Source organism: Oryx dammah, unplaced genomic scaffold, assembly GCF_014754425.2.
Source record: "Oryx dammah isolate SB20612 unplaced genomic scaffold, SCBI_Odam_1.1 HiC_scaffold_10, whole genome shotgun sequence".
NCBI classification, from domain to species: Eukaryota; Metazoa; Chordata; class Mammalia; order Artiodactyla; family Bovidae; genus Oryx; species Oryx dammah.
Genome location: NW_024070194.1, coordinates 18,395,100 through 18,414,136, shown reverse-complemented (window position 1 = coordinate 18,414,136; position 19,037 = coordinate 18,395,100). Strand labels below are relative to the sequence as shown.

At 39.5% G+C, this 19,037-nt stretch overlaps 1 protein-coding gene across 13 annotated transcripts in view; it reads right to left on the bottom strand.

Moving 5' to 3' along the window:
* Window positions 1–16,079, bottom strand: part of LOC120868659 (copine-1) — a 39,165-nt gene extending 23,086 nt beyond the window's left edge. The window contains exons 1-4 of one of the 13 annotated variants that reach the window (XM_040247418.1): window positions 15,564–16,079; window positions 13,405–13,514; window positions 10,288–10,372; window positions 765–7,652 (exon numbers count right to left, since the gene is read on the bottom strand). In XM_040247418.1, coding sequence (XP_040103352.1) covers window positions 4,787–7,630 — 2,844 coding nt within the window. In that variant the 5' untranslated portion in view covers window positions 7,631–7,652; window positions 10,288–10,372; window positions 13,405–13,514; window positions 15,564–16,079 and the 3' untranslated portion in view covers window positions 765–4,786. Of the gene's footprint in view, window positions 1–764; window positions 7,653–10,287; window positions 10,373–13,404; window positions 13,515–15,563 lie in introns of those variants that run through there. The other 12 variants (XM_040247421.1, XM_040247431.1, XM_040247422.1 and 9 more) reach the window with 12 other exon arrangements.
* Between the last annotated feature and the right edge of the window lie 2,958 nt (window positions 16,080–19,037).

Sequence of the window (19,037 nt, the reverse complement as noted above, 5' to 3'; positions counted from 1 at the left end):
CCCCTGGCACAAAATAGCTAAGGCACCAAGAACAAATCCAAGAAGAGCACAGTGAAGAATTAAGATTTACACAAGCAGGCACCAACCAGAGATGAGCCCACTTTTTGGTTGAACAGAAGTTTCCCCAAAGTCACCACAGCATCAGAGGACTGTGCCACCACCAGAGTACACTCTTCCAAGAACATTTTAAAATAAGTTAATGTTATCTACCAGATTCCATGCTAAAAAGAAGTGGAATATCAAGCAATTTTTTTAATTAAAAAGAATAGCCAGTAAGTTTCCAATCTACCATATCCCATAAAAACTCCACTTTTGGGGATAAGGAGAATGGTGGAAATGCACATAATTGACAGTTACTTGCTGTAAAACAATGGAAAGCAGACAACCATGAGTTATAGAAATTGAGTGATCTCTCCTGAACAAGAAAAAGAGACATATTAGCACACAGTCCACCCTTTTAAGATGGTAAAGGCCATTCTGGATATTTCTGGATATTCCAAACAGCTGATTTCATTCTATAATTTTTCAAATGCTTAGTCAAACTGTCACAATTTTTAAAACAGCTCAGCAACTATCTGGAATTTATTACATCGAGTCTAAAACTTTCTCAAACAAGCTGGGGATTCAAACTCAAATTCAGGCTAAAACTTTCAAGATAAAGAAAAAAGTTATAAACATTTTTCAAGAGTTTTGATTAAAAGGAACAGCCCGCTAATTTCTCTGCAACTCCAATTCAGTTTTTTGTTTTTTAAAGAGACTCTATGGAGTTTATGGAAACTTTTTATTTGCTAAATTTTTTTTCCAGTAGAAGTTGAACAAACGTGGAAAGGACAAAATCAGAGCATCAGTGTCAGAAACCAGCAATACTTTTGATTTCTAGCCCCACTTCCCAACTTAAATACCTAACACACTCATGCAAAAACAAAGAAGGAAAACAAAGTTTTAAAGATATGTGCAAGTGACAATATGTTCTGAATATTTCTTTTCCCATTTCCTAACCATTAAAAAAAAAAAAAAATCACAGCCCCTTTTAAGACTCCTTTCATGAAAAGGAGCATCTGGTTTCCAGTTCTTTTTCAGTCCACATTAACAAAGTGGCTTGCTAGCAAAACAAACATAGTCTTTAAAAGTGGATACCACAGATTTGACCTAGAATCAAGATTCCTCCCTGAAGTTCCAGGTATCCTCTTCTTTCCATACTTCAGCATTAGCAGACAAGGATAAGCAACAATCGTTACGTCCAAGATCACCAAAGCCATGTTTTCAAAGGCACAAAATATTTTCGAGTTTTTAAAAGACCCAAAAATATCTAATGGTATAGCTCAATAGAGTACATCTGTGCAGTTAAAGCATTAAAAGCATCAGCCTGTTTTATTTCGTGACAAGTTTATTGAACAATATTCAAGACTTCATCTATAAAAACAAAAACCTCTGCTGAATGAAGCCCAGGCAGTATTTTGCTGGCAATGTTGTGGCCATATTGGCAATAAGTCATTTTATTGTGTCTGCTTTCTAAAGTTTGTACTACTATAGAACTGCCAGTAGAACTATTTAAATGTTTGCCAGAGTAGGAAATAATTTTTCAAGTAATCACTGCCAGAAATTCTTCCAGAAAATTTAACTAGAAGCAATTTTACATTTTCTTTACTCATTTTTAAAGTGTTCAACTGATTAGTGCATTTATTTTTAAACACTTGACCCACACCTGTACACAATGACAGAACCCAATAAAAGGGACTCAGCTTGATTAAGGCTTTCGTGCATCCTTATTTTCATCCAAGGTATTTCCATCCAAAATGTATGTCTGTTTACTTCCATACACAGCCCTATATTTTCATCCAGTGGGTTAAGACTGACTTAATTACACTGAATATTACTCTCTGAAATTCTGAATAAAGTTTCCTAATGGAATTTCCACTATCAATGCTTTGACAACTTGAAGCACAAAACTAGAAACTTATCACTTAATAGTGCTGTTAAAAAAAAAAAAAAAAGCCACTAATAATTCTACATCCAAACTACAGTGCAAACACAGAACACACCTCCAAATGTTGCTTATGAACTGTTTCACTGAAGTTCAAGAAAAGTTTACAAGTTTGCTTATTTATAAAATACATTTTATAGATTTCACTAACCCTTTAAACTAAAAAAACAAAATAAAAAAAAAATGGAGGGGGGACCCACTAAACCTAAAAGTTTCTCTTCTATTAATGTCAGAGTCACCAAAAACAGGCAATAAAATTTACACAGAAGATTGAAAATATCATGATCGTGTTAACAAATGCACAAAACTTTGAGCAAAGCTTTACAAATCCTTCGTACCATACAGGCAAATGAGAAAATAATGTAAATTTTCATCCCAAACCTTATTCTTAGGAGAAAATTTGCAGGAAGAGAGGTATGAATAGTTTCACAGAACATATTTTCAAGAATTTTTTAAAAACTCAAACTCCAATCAGAACTAGATGAACAGTATGCTTAGCAGTTAGCACTATGTTAATAAGTCTCAGATACACAAAAATCAAGTTCCAGAGGGCAAAGTATTTAATTACATTTCACAACAAGAGAAGCACTGTTGTGATCGACCAAATATGAAACACAATTCTCTCCAATTTCTACACAAACCACTATTTTTTAAATTTATTTAATTTGGTGAACAATGAAATCAAGTTTTCCTTTTTTTTAGCATTTATCTAAAATGTAGGAATAACAAAGTAGTTGCAATAAAGTATATGAAATATTTAATAAGAATTTATGAACACATAACCAAAATAAATTGTGAAAAATAAAAAGACTTTCATCTTCAAACAACCCATTTTTCTAAAATGAAAATAGCTTTCCATTTGGGAAAATAATCTGCAGTTGAAATAAGATTCCCAAGCAGTGCTGAAGTTTTTTGCACTCTGTCTTTGGAATGAGAATGATTACTTAACAGAAAACTTAAATTGAACAGCATATACAAACATATTGCTTTTTTTAGTTGAGGAGGCAATTATCTAGTGATCTGTCAAAACAAATTTGTATTCGTGAATTACCAAAAGACCCACAACACAGCCATTTCGTCTTTGAAAGTCTAAATAATCCTTTCCCTAAACAAAAAATCCTGTACTGTCAGTCCTCTAAGATTGTAGTGATGAAAAGGCTTTCCAAATCTTATCACACAAATGAAACTGTTGCCACTCTTAACTCTAAATTACACGAGACGCTGTATTTAAGCGTTCTGCTGAATTGCAACACCAAAAAGGCACTATTTTTCTTAAATAGAAAATACTTCTTTTAAAAGGCTGACCCTTTTTAAGTACATTGATTTGTAGGAAATGTTGGGGATGTTTCAAACCAAGACAGAGGCCCATGTAAAAGACAAATTTGTTTTTCATGATATCTCACCAATCTCCCATTCCGTTTATGTGACACGTCTTTAGAGCATTTTAAGAAAAGTAACCATAAGTAGAGCCTTTTGCGGCAGTGAGTAGGACGTTGTAAGGCAAATGTTTTTATGACAAGGACACTCACCAACCAGAACCCATGTGGTCCTCCTGCCTTAGTGTCCTGAATGCCAAAGTATGAACGGGCAAGGAGTCTCAATTCTCTCCCCTCTAGCAGCGGCACTTGTACTCTTTAGAATTTCTGTAAACAGGCTCCTGATCAAACAACTAGACCAAAAAGCCTCCAAGTAACAGGATTAAGTACGTATCAATCTATGGGCTAGTTTATGGATCTTTTCCTATCACACTATTAATCATTAACAAAACTAACAATTTCAACTTCAACTTTAAAAACCTATATATAATGATGCTTTCTTATGAATGGACCCTTTTTTATTTAGTTTTACAAGTCATTTCACATAAATTTGGAACAGGAGGAAATTGCCAGAACATTAGAGTCCATCTTGGGCAGGATTTCAACTTAGGCATCTTAAACAATGATTACTGAAAGTGGTTTCTGGTTTTTTATGCCGTCCAACCAACAGGCACGATTTTTAAACTGACTAAACTACAACTCGGCAGTCAAACCAAAAAGGCTCTGGTAGGTAGAAGACTCTGTGTTTTACTTTTGTGGCAAATGTCTTATTCCACACAGTTTTAAGTGTGACAATAGAAATTAAAAGTTCAACGTTATAGCAGAAACCAAGTGTGGAGTTTTATAATAGAAAAACAACAACAAAGCAATTCTGCTCATTTACAAATGAGTCAATTAGGCAAACAAAGCAGCAACTTCAGGAGCAGGACTGTCTATACAGCAAGAACCCTCAAGAAGCAATAAAGGTACATACAGTGAATCTGTATACAGAGATTTTATTCAATTTTAAAAGAAAACGAGAACTTTAGACAATGCTTTGACCCTATAACAAAGCAAATCTGTCCAGCTTTGAACCAAATTCCAAGAGTAGCCAGCTTCTATTTTTCAGCAGCTGGCAAGAGCACCCTTAATGAGCTCTATTGACATTTCTATCTTCTTCATCCATATGGTATAAAACAAAAACCAATCTAGACTCCTTGATAAGCTTTATGTGATCATTTGAGTTTTACAAATGGTTTCTCTAATGGTATGCCAAAATCATTTTTGTGTTCTCTCGAGACAGCTTTACTATAACATACAGCAATGTTTATCTCGGTAGTGAGTCTTCTGTAAACAGTCAACCAACACTCTATGTTATGGAAACCAATCTATATGCAATTGAAACAATCCACAGGTTCTAACCTGGAAACACTAGGAAAACAATCTGAATGCATTAATCACAGCACTATGAAGACTATTTCTACCCTATGAAGAATGAAGTGAACAGCTACCCTAATACAAGTTTTACTTTCCTAGAGCCAATAGGTCTGTCATTTAAGTCAATGACAGCAGCTGTGGCTTCATCCCGAGATTCAAAAGCCACCATAGCTTCACCGGTGGGCATACCTTTTTCATTGTATTTTAAACACACTGAACCTGGGATCACTTGATAACCGTAAAAGAAATCTAAAATCTCATCAATAGACACAGTGAAGGGCATGTTCTGTACTTTAATTATTGTTGGTCCTGGTTTTCCAGAACTAGATCCAAAGCCAGGAGGACCACCAATGTGGATTGGGCCAGGGCCAGGACCAGGACCAGGACCAAAGGCTGGAGGCCCACTCAAATGCCCAGGGGCATTTCCAAGGCCAGGGGGCCCACTTCCAAAGCCAGGGGGGCCACCTAAGCTACCAGGGCCATTTCCAAAATTTTGAGGGCCCCCTCCAAATCCTGGTCCACTTAAATTATTTGGTCCACCTCCAAAACCTGGAACATCCAGTCCTAGACCAGGCAAACCACTATTTCCAACTGAAGGCATTCCAGGCCTAGCATCACCAAAGGCTCCTCCTAATCCTGGAGGAGGGAGTGGTGGTCCAAAGGCATTTGACCCACCAAAATTACCAGGAAAGTTAAATGGAGGCCCACTGTTGGCCTCCTTAGATCCTACAGCCAAGAAGGCATGCTCTTCACCTCCTGTACTAGGCATTCCTGCACCGGGCATTCCCACACCAGGCATTCCCGCAGCAGGCATTCCTGCACTGGGAATTCCTGCATTGGGCATTCCTGCAGCAGGCATTCCCGCAGCAGGCATTCCTGCATTGGGCATTCCCGCATTAGGCAGTCCCGCACTGGGCATTCCTGAACTGGGCAATCCTGCATTGGGCATTCCCACATTGGGAATTCCTGGAACTGCAGGATTACCTGGCGCAGACATCTTTAACCCCTTTTTTCCTTGGGCAGGAGGATTTTTCTCAATCTCTCTCATATCTTCTAAAGTAACTACATGAACAAAAGCTTCTCTCCCATTAAGTTTTTTACGGTGTAAGCGTTCAGACTTACGTGCATCATCTTCATTTTTAAACTGAACCAATGCCTGTCCTAGACCTTGCCCATTGTTATCAACAAGAACATGTACAGCATTTTCATCCACTGGAATTCCTTCTAGGAACTGAAGAACATCCATCTTGGTAATGCTGAAGGGAATATTTGTTATATGGGCACAGACTTTGGCAGAGGTGACATCCCCCTCCGGATTTAAGATCATTTCCCTCTGGTCATAGCTGAAGTTCTGCAGTCTTTTTCGAATCATATCTATCTTTTCTAGCATACCTTTCTTGGTAATTGGATGAACTTGAATAAAGCGATTACCCATGTATTGTTTATGACGACACAGAGCAGCCTTATAGTCAGCCTCATTCCTGAACTCTACGAAGCCTTCACCCGTTGCTTTCCCATTGGGTCCATAAGCAATATAAATACTATCTTCCACAATATCCAACTTTTTAAAAAAATCAATGACATGTTTGTTTTCTGCTTCAAATGGCAGCCCTTTCAAGTAAACACAAAAACCAGCCTCATGCGGTGATCTTGACCTTGACCTTTTCTGCCCACTGGGCGATTTTGACCTGGGAAGTGGCTGAGGGGGATGGGTTTGTCCAGAAGGTCCTATACTTTGCTTAAAAGTGATATGGCCTCCAGCAGCTACCCACTGTCTCTCTGTGGCAGGACTAACTTCCACATAGCGTTGAATCATCAGCATTCTGTTTCGTTTCAAAGCTTCAAATGTATCTTGAGGGGAGAGAAACTTAACCAATCCATTCCCATTATTTCGACCTACATGATCTTTCAACAAATGCACCGCATCAACACGGAGCCCATGGAAAAAATCTCGGACATCATTTTCCATTGCAGAAAAGGGCATTCCATGCACACTGACATACAGATCATCAGGATTGATGGGAAGTGGTTTCACACTGCTTTGCGAGTTCATCTGGACAGGGTTAACAGGATTCAATGGACCCAGAAACACAGGGTTCAGGTTATTGTTCAGATTCACAGGTGCTCCAGAGCCATTCATTCCAGCAGGTAGAGGTGCCACAGGTGGTGGGTTCAAAGGTGGCATGCCTGACATGGGTGGCAGTGGGGTCATGGGTGGCACAGAAGGGACTGGGGGAATTGGGGGCACAGGAGGCACAGGAGGCATTGTAGGTACCGGAGGAGGAACTGGTATTGGGGGAATAGACGGCATTGGCGGCAAAGATGGCATCGCTGGGATTGGAGGAATTGGTGGAGGTGGGACTGTGTTCATCGGAGAGGCTGTGCTGGGAACAGTTGAGCTAAACGTTGGGCTCCCAAAGGAAGCCCCCATATTTGGAGGAGCCGTTCCTATGCTGGCTGTGGAAAATGTCTGTATGTTTTTGCTGCTTTCATGAACAGAAGTGGTGGCAGTAACTACACTGGGTGAAGGATTATTAAAGTTGGGTACTGTTGTAGGCAAGTTCACCCTGCCACTCATTCCTGAGCTAGGTGGCGGTCCTGATCTACTAGCATTTGCCGGTGGTATATCTAGGTTGGCGGTTTCAAAACGCCTACGACTCAGTTCAATCATATTCTGCATTTCCGTTTTACTACTCAACAACAGTGTTACTTTTGACCCTTTAATTGTACCACCTGTGCGCATCATACCAAGCCTTGCATCTTCATCAGTGGCAAAAACGATGAAAGCCTCACCCAGTTCACCCCCTACAATATGCACGCCCCCATCAGGAATGGTCAATCCAGAGAAGAAGTGGCGAATGTCCATGGTCCCCGCCACAATTGGGAGACCTTGCAAACGGATGACCACAGCCATGCTGCGCTGAAACCACACACACCTGCAGATGAGAAAAGGCAACGGCCAGGTCAGACTCCTGTTTATCACACCAAGTTTTCAGCTATAAGAATGACCATCTACCGTATTAGGCCCTCAAGTAGTCCCTCAAACTATCACAAGCAATGTCATTTTTTAAAATGTGGATATTCTAAAAACTGGGTACTACATGCCATTTACAATGTAAAACCCAGTTTCAACATCCAAAAGACATTAATTCTGAGAACAATTAAAAGTTCAGGACTCAACAGTTTCAGGGCAACAATTAGAAGTTCAAGACTCAAAAGTTTCAGGGGAAAAAAACCACCATAGGACAATAAAATCACCAATTATATCATCATTCTGGCCACTAATTATTCAATAAGATTTAAAAGAAATGTGTATGTCAAATCAGGAAACAAAGTTTATCTACAGGGGAAAAAATACAAAGAATGTGTCAAAGGTAATAGTTAAAACTGGCTCAGAATCTTCCTTATAAACTTAATAACTTTGTAGAACTATTGTAAAATTATTCTACATGGCTTGATCTCATAACAATGAATTTCAAATAATAACACTAAAGCAGATTCAAGTCTCAAATAAGTGATTCCATATTTCACCCCTAGGATGAAACAATTTACTAAAGAAATATTTTTATTAAAAAAAGATACATGGGATTATGCATTACATATAAGGTTAACACATACTAAGTATCCCAAAGAAATACTGAATAAAATAGCCAAAATGTTAGATATCTGAAGTCATCACTCCAAAAAGTAGGACCTGGTTACAGTGCCATTCAACATGGCTGTTCCAATTAAAACTCAGGTCCAAGGACTCATTCTCAAACCCTCATTTAATAAGGTCTTGTTTATCCCATAGGGAGGGCTGATAATGAAAAAGAGCTATTTTTTTGTTTCTGAACTAGTGAATGAACTTTATTCAGTTATTGTGACCCAACATAACTCCTAAGGTATTTCTGGGTGCTCACTAATCTCCGTAGATAATGTCCATTTTGATATAATCAAAAAGAAAAGTTTCTCCCAGACTTAAATAAAATTTCAGTATTTCAGTTCATATAGTTTCTAAGAATAAATGCAAAAGCAGCCATTTGTAAAGTGATCCAAAACAAATTCTTGAGGCTGAAAAAATATATTAATTTGAAATTTATGTGGTCAACAACATAGGATGTTTTCCAAGCCATTTTAAAAATCGACTTTGAAACATAAATCTATGAAACTGGCTCTGTGATCTTAGGAAAATTATAAATTATGTGAGCTTTGGCTTCATCACTTCTCAAATAAGAACAAAGAAGAGCAAAGTTTCCTGCTGCAAGCTCTAAGGATACTAACTCCATGAAAGCAGCTTTCCAATGTCAAATATTACATGAATGCTAATTTCAGGCAACAAAATCTGCAATTATATCTCAATATTACGACTGATGTACACAAGAGAAATACATTGTTTGGCTTTCAGACACTTTTCTCACACACACCTACACAAAAATAAAAGCCACCTTCAAATTTAACCCAGAAAGATGGACTGGCAAACACAAAATAAGACCACGTAAAACACTAGAAATCTGAAAAGAGGCAGGGGGAAGCTTTTCATTTTTGGTCGAAATTATCAGTAAGAAAAATTAATACTAAACACATCACACTGATAAGACTCCTTTGCCCTTATTTACTATTTAGCAGTCTCTTAAGAAGTTCATCAAGAAGGTTCTGGTTCATTAAATCAAATTCTCATTCCTTACTAATTCTAAAAGATACAGCAAGTTAAGACAATAATCCATTCAACTTCAAAAATCACTTAATCACTAATTGGGGGAAACATCTTGGGTAATCTAGATCCCCAAAACTTGAGAGAGAAACAAAGATAATGTTAGTTTGCATTAGGACAATAAGATGAGAATTTTAATATGTCCCAAGAATTAAACACAGGGCTAAAGTGACATACACAGTTAAGTCTTCAAACCATCTGCTGCTGAGAGATGGGATTTAGTCAAAGTCTGTACAAGGTACACATGAAAACATGATATTGAAGGTCTGCCCAGATTACCATCTAGAAAAGGGCTGAGTAAACTAAAGTAGTGCACAAGATTTATTCATACAGCCATCCAAAGGGGAGAAGGTTTTAGGTTCTGAAAAAACATGAAATAAAATCTGCTATTCTGCTACAAAGTACCTGTCTGACAGATGAGCCATTTCAATCTATCTTGCTTGAGAGTATCCTAGTTATTTAACAAGAGGGTCAGATTCCAATCAATAAGGTTCCATCTAAAGTCAATCTGTACTCGAAAACATATGACATATATACTTCTACCATTTTCTCAACCTATTCCACAAAGGAATATTAAAAAAAACATACCAATAACAAGCACCTCTATTTGTAGGTGGTCTAAAATGATACCGAGGAAAGAAAACAGCTACTTACTGCCTAATAATGAGGAATTCAGCAGGAGAAATGCATCCATAGGAAACTGACTCCCAAAGGAATGAACAACTGTTCAAGACACCCATCCACCCCAATCCCATCCCTCAAATAAGCTTGTTAAAAACAAACAAAAAACACAGTTATTATACGTATTTTCATGTTATTTAATAAGCTATCTCATTTTATTTTGTATAAAAACAAACCCTCTATTCAAATTCTCTTACCTGATAAAATAAGAGATGTATTTTCTTAACAAGAAGTAGAGGTCAAGTCAATCCTGTGGGCAACCAATTAAAACCAACTTTTAGACTGCAATAGAGAATAAATGGAGGCAAAAATCAATGCAGGAAACACAAAAATACGCACAGGCCACACTGAACTGTATATTACGAAGGCGAGTATGAAACCACTGGAGTACATCATTATGAAGTATTAGAAAAAAATATAGGTACCAAAATCCCACATATTTATTATTTATTATTTGGTATTGCTTTCAAATGCTTTCTCTCAAAATATTATATATTTACACACATCAAGAATGTGTCATAAATTAGCCCAAGAAGAATGAATCAACTGAAAACTAAAACAGTCATAAAGCTCAACTTCACACCTGGTAATTGCGTTAATCACTTGATGATTAAACCAGTCCAGAAAATTCCATAACACAAGTCCAACTGCAATCTATCTCCTCAGATTCCCACCAAATTTTTATGAAAAAGCACACAGTAACAGTTACTGGACAAATTAAGTCATCAACTCAAGGGTATTCAAGGAAATGTTACTCTCTCAAGATATTTTCCTTTGCACCAAAATAGCAATCGAACAACAAAAAAACACAAATGAAGTAAAAGTTCTGGTTGTAGGAGTAATTCCTAGTTAAAACCACCAGAGTTCAAAACATTAAGGGCAAGTTTTTTTCTTCTAGCACACCAAACTTGTTCCAAGAAACTTGTTAAAATAAAAAGTCCAGCATATTAAGAGTACTTCCAAAGTAAAAACACATCACTCATCTTTCACTGGAATTTCTCCCAAACTGGTTATGAACAATTCACAAGCAATTCATATGACCAAATGATTAGACAACTATATTCAAGAGTAGAAGAAAATCATCACTGTTAGGTATTAAGATTACCCACAGAAGCCTACTTAGAATGATGATGCCTATTTTTAGCTATCTGTCAAGATCAAGATACCACCACTGAGCTTAATATGCATCACTGGAAAGACATTCAAAAGTTTCAGTGTTACTCCAAACTTTTCTGTAGAACAAGCTAAAATAAACATCAACAGCCACTCAAATTACTACTAAAGAACACTGAGATTGTTTTGCCACAAAAAGTTATGCTATATGTCAGAAACAACACTTTCAAAAGTCCAGAGCATTGTGTTAAATCTTTTAATAGTTGTACAATCAATACTAATTTGTCTAGAATTCTAAAACTCTTTACTTAAAAAGCCACATCTAGTAGTTTAACAGGTCACAAAAGGCAACGTAAAACAGAAAAAAGCTTGCTTTACATAAAGTTTATGTTCAAACAAAGAGCATGAATTATTGCAGGTTTTTTTCCCCTAAATGTACAAGTTTGACTAGGGTAATTTTCTAGTTAAGCACTTGTGATGATTCCTACCAGAGATTCCAATTCAAAAGGTCTGGTATGGGGGGTCAGGACATGTGCCCTGAAGGCAAGGGAAACAAGTTCCTCAGCCTCCTCCCTTTCAGACGGGAGAAGGTAAGTAAGATATGTCCACCCACAGAGGAACAAGGCTGGTATCAGCCAGTTAAGCCCAAAGGGAACATGCTATATCTACTACCAAAAATGTCTACAGGGTTGCCAGAAATTACTGAACAAGGAGAAAAGTTAAAAGAACCAGCTGAATTTGACAAATCTCTAGCTGAAGTATATGTAACACGTTGAATGTACATGTTACAAAATCAATCAAGACATAAATTGTTAATCTTCACTATTTCAGCAAAAGAGAAGCTCCACCTCATCCCATACCAAAGAAAAGTACACAGGAAGCTCAGGCTAGAAGCCAGAACTTCACAACTCTTCATATTACATCCCTTCCTTCAAATAGAAATTCCAAGAACTAAAGTACTTTTGTTTTCAACATCTCACTTGGAAAGGGACGCAATGATTTAATAGAAGCATTACTGTTTAATAGAAGCATTAGGAAGCTACTCATTCCTGCATTCTAAATGTCAGCAAGCAACTAAAAGTAGGATACCAAAATGAAAAATCCATTCCAATCACCTTAAGCTTTAATGAATTTTAGAAAGACTGAAACAATTCTAAGCACCAAAACATCTAAAATGCATGTTTTACCTTCTCATAGAGCTAAGGGAAAGAGAAAATGGCCTTGATTTGCCATTAAATCCACTGATATATTTTAGAACTAAAACAAGAAGCTTGCTTTAGTATACTTTTGCACTTTATCTTGAGGATTAACTCACATAGTGGCTTTGTTTCCACTTTACAAATACCAGATACATGGACAAATATTTGCTACAAAATTTTAGCATATTATTATGAGAAGACAGATTTTCTTATTTACCAGCCATTCCAAAAACTTGGAATTTCAGGATAAAATGTCTGACAACAATCTTCTTTACCAGGAAGCCAAGGCACAAATAGGAACTTGACCATTTCCACTATTCATTTGGTAATAAACATCCGAAAGTGAATTTTAACTTTGTTAAATCAGTTTTTGATCACAAGAACCAGGGTACAGGTACAATCTAAGATCTTCAGATTCAAAAGAAAACAAACACCAGCACCCTTTGAATGTTCACCACAAAGATGAGTAATAGAGAACCAATCATAACGGGCACCATGTTACATGCAACACAACTACATCATGGTATGCATTATGAAAAAGAACATAGCTTCATCGACTTAATTTTGTCTCCATCCCCAAATGGATCATATTTCAGGTTCTGGGACCGTCCTTAAGACAAATCTTCTGACACTGTCCACTTTCTCACTTATCTCCAGTCAGTATTCAAAGGCAGTGAATCAAAAAGACATTTCTAAATATGATATTTATGCTCTTGCAAAAAAGACTATATTATTTTTTATATCCCCCCAAACGCCAACAAAGTTCATTGTCTTACTGGCTTTAGACTTCAAAGAAACAATATTTCTTCTAACCTAGCCAAAAACATTCACCCTCACTACTGGTTTTAAGGCTTTAAATTTAATGAACTAAACTCTATGCAAACCAAAAGGTGTATGTGTGGTGGTAGTAAAATCTGACAAAACTATAGATTGTGATTTTTCTTAGTTGACCTAAAACACAACAACATTCACTTTTTCCACAAACATTTATCAAGCACTTACTGGCCAGGCAGAAGATCAGAGAAATGGAAGATAGTCACTGCGTTTTAGGCAGGGATATCTAAAAACATCTTTTGCGCAACCGTTACTGACAGAAGTTCTTCCTATTTCATCTAGAGAAGAAAATATTCAATAGAAGGATGGAGTGACTATCTACAAAATGGAATAAAAACAGCATGAATACTGGCGCTGAATTTCAACACCTGGCACACACTGGCCCACAAAATCAAGTTTCACGTCTAAAAATTGTACCAACAACCCCCAAACTCATCATGCAAAAATCAGTCATTTGGTATGTCGAAGAAAGTGAAAGAAGCCTGAAGTTTTCTGGAATCAGCGTATAACAATATATTCCAAGTAACTACCATGATGGTTTCTAAAGCTTCACATTTTTCACCTAACAGATACGAACATTAAAAAAATGAAATTATGCATCACAATCCATAAACAAAATAACCAATAATAGAGCATATAAAAGTGATATAAAAATGCATTCCCTGCTTCATTAAAATTTTCCAGAAATAATACCGAGCACATCCTCAACTTTTACAAAACAAGCCAAACATATCATTTTCTTCAGAGATTATTTACCATAAACATTTTTTAACCTCCTGTAACAGTTCCTCCCAGCTTTTTAAAATTCTTAGAAAACGGCTCAACACAATTTCCTTTCACTAAGTCCAGAAATCCTCCACGCTATCAAAACTACGACAAGTCTGGTGTATCTCTATAATTAAAAAACAAAACGCAATGAGAACGGCCTATATGTCCAGACTTCTAAGATTATTTTTTTCAATTGCAAATACTCTGAAACGCATTACAATGTAAATTAGATAATAAAACCCAAGGAAATTCATGTTAGTACTGCATTTTACAAAAATTACACCATTTAAAACCATACAAGAAGCTTTACAACAAATACTCGTCCGAAGTCTCTCCTTCAACAAAACCTTCAATTGCAATCAGTTTTTTAGTAGGTTATATCGACTGGCATCACCTTAATCTTGTATATTTTGGTTCCTGCCAACTATACCAATTTACATTGTCATCTCTGGGAATCCGGAGCAAGAAGGGTTTTAAGATCCAGAAACCTCGCGTATGTTGTCTATTTCCACTACACAGCTCTCGGTACGTTCAGAGATGAATAACCCAGAGTAACCCTCACCGGAGCTCAAATTTTCCACTATACGGCAAACACAGTCCATGGACTTACAATCTAGCAACTAAGCCCCCTGCACTAGTGATCTTCCTGTCACTAACCTGTGGATTATCAAAGCCGCTCCCACTCATTTCACGTGGCCGCAAACTACCATCTCCAGCCTTCAATCAAAAACTCAGTTCACTCTCCATCAAAATCACCCAGTCTCCGCATCCCATTGAACCTCCTCCACCTTAAATGCTGGAGGATCTCTCCCAAGGGACACGTAAAGTCATGCTCTTTAGCAGACCCTTCCCTACGCGGGAACCAAGGGCCTAACATCTTAACAATTCTCATAAAGCTCGCGAGGGGGACTCACCCCACGCTACCCTTGCGGCCTTCTCAAATTAACTACACCCCGGAGAACAAGCCCCACCCCAACGCTGGGCCTCAAAGCAACCCCCTCTACCTTCAGGCCTCTATGGCGGCCGGCCAATTCTGACTTCCTTCCTACACTCAAGGGAGAGAACCGACTACAGCTCCCTCCCCACAGGTGTGTCCATTCCCTTTTTTCAGAGGCCTCCATCCCACTTCCGGTGGAGGGAGTGTCCTCACTACGATTATCTCATTTCGGGACACAGTTATAATCTCTGCCCCACGTGAGAGCATAGAGAATCTTGTTCATTTGGAATGTAGCGTGTTTTCACTGCAGTCCCCGTTCCTTTGCGGGCCGCTGGGGCAACCAGCTCTGGCTTCCTCCCCTCTCAGACGACCGGGGCGTCCTCGCTATGGCCTCGGGCCCTCTTCGGTAGGCAGACCATCCTCTCTTGTGTCTTTCTTGCATCCTCTCAGAACTGAGAGGCGCAAGTGGCGCCCCAAGACCCCCTCAGTTAAGCCCCGACCCTTTTGTGTAGGGCGCTCGCTGCGGCGGGCTCCGAGGCCTCCGAAGGCCCCGCCCCGGGCCACCAAGGGGCGGCTCGAGACCCGCACAGCCCCGCCCGTTCCGGGGCTGCAGGAGTCTTACCGGCGAGAACTGCGCGGCACCCGAACCCAGACCCGAGTTACCCCCCGCGCGAGTGCCTCCGCCCCGCGGCCGGCAGCCCCAGCCCGAACGGCTTCCCGGAGCCCAGAACAGCCACCTCCTTCTTCTCCGCTTCACAAGATGGCCGCCGGCCCGCTCCGCAGCTCAGCGTTCCAGAAAGGGCGGGGCAGAGTGACTGACGTCATGGGGCGTAGCGGCGCAAGCGGGCTGAGCATCTCGGGAAGCTCCCGGAAGTTGCCTGGGTTTCTTGTCAGAAGTCTGCGACGTTTGCGCACTAGCTCCGCCTTTAGGGGAGGGACGCTGCTTGAGGGCATCCGTTCAAGTGATTGGCGCTTGGGTTCAAGCAATTTCTTCTTTTCGAGCCTCTGCGAAAGGAAGAAAATACTGCCTACCTCTCAGAACTGTTTTGAGATTAAAAGGACCACAAAATGGTGGTGAAATTTAAAATTTTCAGCCCGGGGAGCCTTACCAGTCCTCGTTAGCCTCTCCACGACTGCACTTTCAGTTCAGTTCAGTCGCTCAGTCGTGTCCAACTCTTTGCGACCCCATGAATCGCAGCACGCCAGGCCTCCCTGTCCATCACCATCTCCCGGAGTTCACTCAGACTCACGTCCATCGAGTCCGTGATGCCATCCAGCCATCTCATCCTGGCTCGTCCCCTTCTCCTCCTGCCCCCAATCTCTCCCAGCATCAGAGTCTTTTCCAATGAGTCAATTCTTCGCATGAGGTGTCCACAGTACTGGAGCTTCAGCTTTAGCATCATTCCTTCCAAAGAAATCCCAGGGTTGATCTCCTTCAGAATGGACTGGTTGGATCTCCTTGCAGTCCAAGGGACTCCCAAGAGTCTTCTCCAACCCCCCAGTTCAAACGCATCAATTCTTCGGCGCTCAGCCTTCTTCACAGTCCAACTCTCACATCCATACATGACCACAGGAAAAACCATAGCCTTGACTAGACGGACTTTAGTCGGCAAAGTAATGTCTCTGCTTTTGAATATACTATCTAGTTTGGTCATAACTTTTCTTCCAAGGAGTAAGCGTCTTTTAATTTCATGGCTGCACTCACCATCTGCAGTGATTTCGGAGCCCCAAAAAATAAAGTCTGCCACTGTTTCTACTGTTTCCCCATTTCTTTCCCATGAAGTGATGGGACCAGATGCCATGATCTTTGTTTTCTGAATGTTGAGCTTTAAGCCAACTTTTTCACTCTCCTCTTTCACTTTCATCAAGAGGCTTTTTAGCTCCTCTTCACTTTCTGCCATAAGGGTGGTGTCATCTGCATATCTGAGGTTATTGATATTTCTCCCAGCAATCTTGATTCCAGCTTGTGTTTCTTCCAGTCCAGCGTTTCTCATGATGTACTCTGCATAGAAGTTAAATAAGCAGGGTGACAATATACAGCCTTGACGTACTCCTTTTCCTATTTGGAACCAGTCTGTTGTTCCATGTCCAGTTCTAACTCTTGCTTCCTGACCTGCATACAGATTCCTCAAGAGGCAGGTTAGGTGGTCTGGTAGTCCCATCTCTTTCAGAATTTTCCACAGTTTATTGTGATCCACACAGTCAAAGGCTTTGGCATAGTCAATAAAGCAGAAATAGATGTTTTTCTGGAACTCTCTTGCTTTTTCCATGATCCAGCAGATGTTGGCAATTTGATCTCTGGTTCTTCTGCCTTTTCTAAAACCAGCTTGAACATCAGGAAGTTCATGGTTTACGTATTGCTGAAGCCTGGCTTGCAGAATTTTGAGTATTACTTTACTAGCATGTGAGATGAGTGCAATTGTGCGGTAGTTTGAGCATTCTTTTGCATTGCCTTTCTTTGGAATTGGAATGAAAACTGACCTTTTCCAGTCCTGTGGCCACTGCTGAGTTTTCCAAATTTGCTGGCATATTGAGTGCAGCACTTTCACAGCATCATCTTTCAGGATTTGAAACAGCTCCACTGGAATTCCATCACCTCCACTAGCTGTGTTTTTGACTTCACATTCCAAGATGTCTGGCTCTAGATTAGTGATCACATCATCATGATTATCTGGGTTGTGAAGATCTTTTTTGTACAGTTCTTCCGTGTATTCTTGCCACCTCTTCTTAACATCTTCTGCTTCTGTTAGGTCCAGACCATTTCTGTCCTTTATCGAGCCCATCTTTGCATGAAATGTTCCCTTGGTATCTCTAATTTTCTTGAAGAGATCTCTAGTCTTTCCCATTCTGTTCTTTTCCTCTATTTCTTTGCACTGATCACTGAAGAAGGCTTTCTTATCTCTTCTTGCTATTCTTTGGAACTCTGCATTCAGATGCTTATATCTTTCCTTTTCTCCTTTGCTTTTCGCCTCTCTTCTTTTCACAGCCATTTGTAAGGCCTCCCCAGACAGCCATTTTGCTTTTTTGCATTTCTTTTCCATGGGGATGGTCTTGATCCCTGTCTTCTGTACAATGTCACAAACCTCACTCCATAGTTCATCAGGCACTCTATCTATCAGATCTAGACCATTAAATTTATTTCTCACTTCCACTGTATAATCATAAGGGATTTGATTTAGGTCATACCTGAATGGTCTAGCGGTTTTCCCTACTTTCTTCAATTTGAGTTTGAATTTGGCAATAAGGAGTTCATGATCTGAGCCACAGTCAGCTCCCGGTCTTGTTTTTGTTGACTGTATAGAGCTTCTCCATCTTTGGCTGCAAAGAATATAAATCAATCTGATTTCAGTGTTGACCATCTGGTGATGTCCATGTGTAGTCTTCTCTTGTGTTGTTGGAAGAGGGTGTTTGCTATGACCAGTGTGTTTTCTTGGCAAAACTCTGTTAGTCTTTGCCCTGCTTCATTCTGCATTCCAAGGCCAAATTTGCCTATTACTCCAGGTGTTTCTTGACTTCCTACTTTTGCATTCCAGTCCCCTATAATGAAAAGGACATCTTTTTTGGGTGTTAGTTCTAAAAGATCTTGTAGGTCTTCATAAAACCGTTCAACTTGTTTTTTTGGCGTTACTGGTTGGGGCATAGACTTGGGTAACTGTGATATTGAATGGTTTGCCTTGGAGACAAACAGAGATCATTCTGTCGCTTTTGAAAGTGCATCCAAGTACTGCATTTCAGACTCTTTTGTTGACCATGATGGCTACTCCATTTCTTCTGAGGGATTCCTGCCCACAGTAGTGCACTTTGGTATGGTTTTATTATAGAAAAAATTATTCTTGTGCTGCTTTGGTCCTAAGCCTCGCAGATTCCGCTTGCTCGTATATATCCTATCTCTTGATTAATGTTACCATAATTGAACTAATCTTCCAAGGCAGAAAAAGAGGCAATTGACTAACAGAATCAGGGACTAAATTCCCCACAACTCCCAAGTTTGGGGAAGATTTGTGTTGCAGACTTGCCTGGTGCTAGCTGCTGCTGCTGCTGCTGCTGCTGCTCCTAAGTCGCATCAGTCTGTCCAACTCTGTGCGATTCCATAGAT